The sequence below is a fragment of the Sinocyclocheilus rhinocerous genome, unplaced genomic scaffold (genome assembly GCF_001515625.1).
Source record: "Sinocyclocheilus rhinocerous isolate Xijiao unplaced genomic scaffold, SAMN03320098_v1.1 scaffold271, whole genome shotgun sequence".
NCBI lineage: Eukaryota > Metazoa > Chordata > Actinopteri > Cypriniformes > Cyprinidae > Sinocyclocheilus > Sinocyclocheilus rhinocerous.
The window spans coordinates 651,723-659,042 of NW_015657574.1; the positions used below are offsets into that span (position 1 = coordinate 651,723).

The 7,320-nt window shown below is 35.7% G+C and overlaps 1 protein-coding gene across 1 annotated transcript in view; it reads right to left on the bottom strand.

Moving 5' to 3' along the window:
- Window positions 1-7,320, bottom strand: part of LOC107721309 (cell death regulator Aven) — a 36,261-nt gene that overhangs the window by 5,394 nt on the left and 23,547 nt on the right. Inside the window, exon 3 of the mRNA XM_016529248.1 lies at window positions 317-387. Coding sequence (XP_016384734.1) covers window positions 317-387 — 71 coding nt within the window. The remainder of the gene's footprint in view (window positions 1-316; window positions 388-7,320) is intronic.

Genomic DNA, 7,320 nt, shown 5'->3' on the forward strand with positions numbered 1-7,320 from the left:
GGCTGCAACAACAATACTACAGCGAGAATATAAGTTACGCCTTCTTTCTTTGCGTGAACGTTTGGGCGGCGTTATGCAAATCTTCCGAGATCGTGACGTAGGTATGTGGGGGTGTGTTAGAACGAGCCGTTTTAGGTAGGCGTGGTTGACTCTTAACTTTTATAAAGAATATCTCTTTGGATTTGAGACTTTAGTCTTTGCAACTTTACAGATCTTCTTTATGCACCAAGAGCTTGTAACACTCCAAAGAGAAAGGAAAAATTGAAATCGCATCATATGACCCCTTTAATAACTTGTGGAATGACTGATCATGCACCTGATTTTTTGCTAGCGAGTCCACCTCCCAGTCCTTCTCATCAGAGAACCTGAACTGTGTAAACGAGTCCCCTGAAATGGATAAACGGGTAATATATAAAAAAAAAAGAAAAAATATATATATATTTATATATCACTTCAGTACAGTTAAATCAAAGTACATTCGGTGAGTCACCAGGTAATGTATTAGTTTTGCTTTGACATTTTCAGGAAGCTTAGATTGAATTCTTTATTTCAGTGAAATTACTGATGTGCCACTTTTACTGATTTTATTATTTTTTTATTTATATAATATTTTTTTTATTTTACATTATGAATAAAGTCCAAATTAACGTTTATTATAAATATTTGACAGTTTATTTATTTTATTAATATCAATTCATTATTTTATTAATATGAATAAATATGAAATATTACCATGCATCATGAATGATAATAACATTTGGTTTAATTACATTTCTAAAATCAATATTATAATATTATATATCACATTATGTACACTCTGCTGATTATCCAGCTGTAAAAAAATTTAATTGGAAATAAATACTATTTATATAAATCCTAATGCTATTTTTGTATTATTCATATACTATTACAATATTAATTTAAAATTAGCTTTTATTTTTATATGTTCAATTTTCATTTTAATTGAAGTTTTCTTAATTATGTACTTTTGGCATTTGTTTTTTAAAGTTTTTTAATGAACAAACATTTGTAATAGTTTTCATTAACAATAACCACTGTACTATAGCTCACCTTCCTAGCCCCTGCATTGCAGTGACAAGCATTAATCATATCTATGACTTAGCCAAGAAAAACAACTCTCACATCTCCATCACTGCGCACCTTCACAGCAGCAGCAGCTCAACGTGTGTCATCTTTTGAAGTCATTTTCACCTTGACACAAGCAGCGTGAATTCTGAGGCGGCAGCAAGTTGGGACAGCTGAAGAAAGAAGCCGTGGGCCTGTCACGCACAGCTGTCCCAGCCAGAATACTCAGCGCCTCCCGCCTCAGAAACGCTCTTTCACTCGAGACACACTTGCCAACTGCAGTTGGCCAAACCGACACGGATGATACAGAACAGGGTCTCAAGGTCAAGAGGAGCGATCCTTCTTCAAAAGAGCACTTCAGAAGCATTCTGCCACTTCATATAATGTGTTAAAAAGATGAACTGCTGCAACTAAAAACAACAACATGCTACTCTTAAAGTTTTTGTCTATCTAGCATCCCACTGACGTCACAGGAAACAAGATTCCTGCTAAAGCTGAGCACGCTGCCAAGTACGCAGTGCTTGATGTCATCAGTGTAGAAACGCTGCAGACAGGAGATGCCATCCAGGCAATTTCATCATGTTTCCTTCACTGGCAGTGACAGCGCCATGGAAACTGCTGCCATAACAATAAGCAAAGGTCCTGTCAGCATGTGCAACGAGGGGCAGCCGAGCTTTAGCGGAGCAAGTAGTGTGGCTAGTGAGTATAACAAACCAGCTGCATGTGACATACTGCTGTGCTGCATTACTATCACAAGTATAGTATACTATCATATCATATAGTATACTATCATATCATAAATACATTGTTTGTACAAGTGCATGAATAAATTAAAAAATGATCATATGGACACTGTTTAGTAGGGATTCAAAAATATAATGTGTTGGATCAAGGGCCAATGATTATTTTTATGTTATGTCTGATAAACAATATAATTGAGTATTATTACAGATGAAGGAACGCAGATATGCAGTACTTACAGAATGACTGCCGGCATATTTCCTCTTTCATACAAAAGTTGAGTAAAATTAATGCTCCTGTGCATAATGGTGAAAGTAAAGTGACGTGACATGTGGCCAAGTATGGTGACCCATACTAGGAATTAGTGCTCTGCATTTATACTTTCTCTCAGTTTAACATGCGGAGACTATAATTAATTAAAAGCAATTTATTCAATTATTTACTCACCTCTGCAGGATCATTCTGGGTCATATTTCACTCCAAAATCAAAAGTGAATGAAAAATGCTGTGAATCATTACTAAGCATAATGAGAATTACAAACAAATGTTGAGCAATCATCCCCCCAAGGTTTTGTGGCCCAGGATCACATAATAAAAAAAGTACTGTACAGTGGCCCGGTAGTGCACAACACAAAAAAATCTCCACAACACAATGGAAACGAGCTGCAACATAATGGAAACAAGTTGCAACACAATGGAAACAAGTCGCAGTACAACGAAATTAGCACAAAACAACAGGAAACAAGCCGCAACACAACGAAATTAGCGCAGCACAATGGAAGCAAGTCGCAAAACAATGGAAACAAGCCACAATACAATGGAAACAAGTTGTAACACAACGGAAACAAGCCGCAACACAACAAAATTAGGACAAAACAATGGAAACAAGCCGCAACACAAAAAAAAAATAGCACAAAAAAACAACAGAAACAAGTTGCATCACAACAGAAAAAATCAAAACAATTAAATTTACACAAAACAACGGAAACAAGCCACAACACAATGGAATTAGCACAACACAACACAAACAAGTTGCAACACAATGGAAACAAGCCACAAGCCACAACACAACGAAATTCACACAAAAGTAGAAACAGAACACAACACAAACACAACAGAAAGAAGCCACAACACAATGTTAGTTGTGTTAAATTAAATTAGTACAACACAATGAAATTAGTCCTATGTGTTGTGGCGATTTCATTGTGTTGTGCACTACTGGTCCACCGTAGTCACTGGACAATTCTTTATCTTAATCCATATTGCAAATGATTTTACTTTTATAAAAATTTTAATTGTTTAAATTTTAAATTGTTTATAAAATGATACATAGTTTAAATGTTACATTTAAAAATACTGAATCATTTTTTTCATTGTTTAACTAAAGTAGCTATTTTCAAACATGAAATAAATAAGCTGAATTCAGTTCATCACAAACAACAAGCAATAAATAGGCCACCTCACACAAAACTAGTGTACGATATTGTATAGTGCACAGATGGCTTGAAGCTGCTTCCAATGCTGGCCTATTCAAAAAAATTAATTGGTCGATATTGACAATGTGCATCCCTACTTTTTACACAACCTAATAGCAAATATGCAATAAACAGGTAAAAATGGCTGATGTGAACGAAACATAAGTGTACAGTAGCATCTCTGGTGCAGTGCTGGCATAATGTCAGTGTGGCAGATGTGTGTCTCTCTGCTCGTCCTCTGAATGAGGGAGAGTAGCGGCTCAGGAAGCAGCGCTACAAGTACAGGTAATTTCCTCCCAGAGAGTGGCATCATGTATGCAGCCTGCCAACCCAAATCTGGCCACCGTTCTTTGCTTTTTCAAGGGCCCTATAAAACACTGACACCAGGACCATGGAATGCTGTGGACCTACAAGCCCAACAGTATTAAAAAGAGCACAGGCCATCCACTGCTAGTCGTTAAATGCCACTTAATGCAGGGAGGCTACAGCCCTTTGGAAGAAGCTGCTAATTTGCATTGTCGTCATGGCTCTTGAGCAAATCATTGCTAAGCCAATTAACACAAAGCAAGTCCATAACGAACTGAACCATCAAAATAAATCAGTCTGTGATGATTGCAATTAAAACATTTCAAGCTGAAAATTCCAAACAATAAGACGGTTATTTACTATACGTCTCAACACCACTGCCATGCAGAACACCAACAGTTTCCTATTAGTGTCTAGATTTGAAAGGAAAGACTGTGCAGTTCACACACATGGTTCATTTGAAAACACATCTTTAAATATGACATTTGTGAGAAATATGTGAAAATGTTTTCCTTCAAATCATTAAAAGTCTAAGCTCTGTTTCGTTTCTGATCAGTTAGTGGGATACTAAACAAACTGTTGTGTAACCTTCAAATCATTATGTTTATAAAGTGGTCTGAGCTTCCTAAACCAGAAACGGAGTTAAAAACAGATAAATCGCAGTTGAACTGACTGGAACTAGACCCTGTTAATCATATGGCATCAACGAGGCATAAAGAACAATTCAACTCTCATTTTGAAATTGTGAAAGTTGATGTTGAATCAGTGATCAGAGTCTCATGAGAGATGAGTTTTCCACTCTCACAGACATTCAATAGCTTCTCAACAGATGAGTGCCTAATGCTCTATATTAATCTATTTTAATGCATTAATTCCCTATTTATTTGTGGACCCACCTCCCCATATGTCACTATAGTCCTGGCCCTCCCCATGCAGTAATGGGTATGAGAACAGGGCTTCGGTGTGAAGGACGCTAGTAATTCAAAAGCACATCTCTTCTCAGGAGACCAGCATCTGACCTTGAGGTGTGAAACGGCATCCGAGTCATAATGACACAACCCCTGCAATGAACGAAAGGCTGTGAAAGGGCATCTCATATGCCCATGCAGAGATAAGCCACCAGGCCCTGAGTCTGCGCCTGCACCAGGTTATTCAGAGTCCTTTTCTGAATCCAACCTGACCTACATTACAAGGGCAGCAGTATTCTCCTTTCATGTTTACATTTTTATCTAAGCATAAAAGCCACTCAAAGTTACATAACTCTCAATGTGTCTGTGTGTGCACTTTCTACAAGTGCGGCCTGTGTTGCAGCTGGGTCGCTGGGCTGAACTGATCATCAGGTTAGCAGACAGCTGTGGCTCATCTTAATAGAGATTTAGAAGAGTAATTTATTTCCATAGAGATGAATCAACCACTCAATGCGCTACTCTTGATCAAAGGAGGTGGTTTTCCCAATGATGAACACAGAGAAAACACATCTCAACAAGGAGAAGCACCTTCAGAAACAACTATGGGAAAATGCATTTCAACAACAAGAGGAGGAACATATTATATAAATTATAATATTATAAATATAATATTATGAAAATTTTCTGTGTAGTAAGAGTATGTCATATAGTAATGGAGGCTACTAGAGATTTTACCCCTCTCTCTCTCACTCTCTCTCTCTATATATAAAATTTTTTTGTAAAGTCTTATCTTTAATGCACCAGCACATTTATTTTTCTTCCTTTCTTTTTTACATACATTTTGATGTAAAATGTTTGGAAGTCAGTAAGTTTTAGCCTAATGCAATAACTAGCTAGGATTTTTGGGAAAATGTAAATCCTCTTCAGCTCAAAATGACCAGAACATGACATGAGGGTAAAATAATACATTTATTTAATTACTTAAAAACAATATAGAAATATTATTCTATTTAATTTTTTTAAATACATTTTAAATACAATTTATGCCCTATTTTTTTTAATGTACTTTTTGATTATTTTTATTCACATATTTATACCACTTAGAATTACCATTGTGTATCAAATGTGTTATATAAAAAAACTTGCCATTAATAATTTTATTACTAATAAAATAATGTATTTGCTTTTTTTTTTTTTTTTTAAATAATACATTTGTTGTAAACATTTAATATAGACGTTATAACTGTGACATGATAACATGTTTTGGATCATTCAAAACCAAAATACATATGTTGGACTGCAATCAATTTCAAGACAGATCTAAGTGAGTGTACCAAATACACAGCATACAAAAAACCTGTCGAAAATATCTTGAAAGATTTCTCTTTCATCTGTTATGATAGACTTCCCAATCTAGAATTCAAATTACAGAGGAATAAACTGAGGCATTTCAATGACAACGTCCATTAAAAACATTCACTTCCAACCAAATACCAAAGGACTTCATGCCCCAAATATCAACACTGCCCCAAATAATGCATCTCTGGGCAAACATGAACTCGAAGGGACAATCAGGGGACCATTTCCTGGCAGCATTATAAAACAGGTTCATTGGGGACATAATATTAGACCATTCAGGCTATTTATAACTAAAAGCTATCATTACACAACCATATTCATGCAAAAGTGTCACTTGAACCTTTAACCTGTAAATATGATCTGAAAAAACCTGCCACATTTCAGTGATGTGACAAAAGGGAACAATCGTCTCTCTACCACAGGAAACTCACAAGGAGTAAGTTATGGTGGACAGATGAAAAGGTAGGGAAAGCCAATATGGAAATTATTAGAAACAAGTGGCCTCTGTTGCACTTCCCAACATTCATAAAGGTGTCTGAAGGATACAAAATGGTTTAAAATAATGAGCCTATGCAAATTGCACAGGTGTTATGGTAACAACAGTAGAGAGAGAAGAGAGCGAGTGAAGAGAGACACAGTCATTAACACAGTAGTTGTTGCTGTTACACATTATTGCAGAGATGACATTCTGATACTCTGTGTGGGTGCAAACACACACCCCCGCATCATAATTACTGTCCAATGCTTGATGCAGGGGACTATAGTCACAGTATGTGCGTGATCAAAAACACTGGCACACAGCGCAGGTGCTGAGCATTTAAGGGAAGATAGATCCAGTGTTCTTTCAGAAACACCAGATCGTGCTGGAAAAAAAAAAACAGGATTTATGTGATCATACTAAGCAGACTGAATTCAACATGCCTTTTGAAAAAGCATAACTTCTATACGGCTTGACAAAATGCTGTAGCTACACATTTCGAGTATGATCTTCTGTAGCACACGGGCTTGAATCAACTAGGCTCATATTCAGAAAAAATAAGGTGTAAAATGAATATCCTAACTATTAAGGGTGGGCGATATGACCAAAACCTTATATCACAATAGGAGTAATTTTATTTCACGGTAATAATATATATCAAGATATAGTTATTTTTGCTTTAAATAAAGTCTTTATGATATCAACATTTTTGAGTCTATAGAAATTTCATAATTCTTGTCACCAGTGTCAATATCACAAAAAATTATTCTAACCTAAATTTAAAAAAGTAGAACAAATAAACAAGAAATGCTACATACATTGTATGAAGTAATCAAATGTACAAAAACACTGCATATTCTTCACTGTGTAAATTAAATGTATATTTCTTATTAAAGTTACAAAGTTGATTTAGTCAAGAGCAGTGAGAGATTTTCTCTCTTTTGTTTGTTTGATTAACATGAATGAC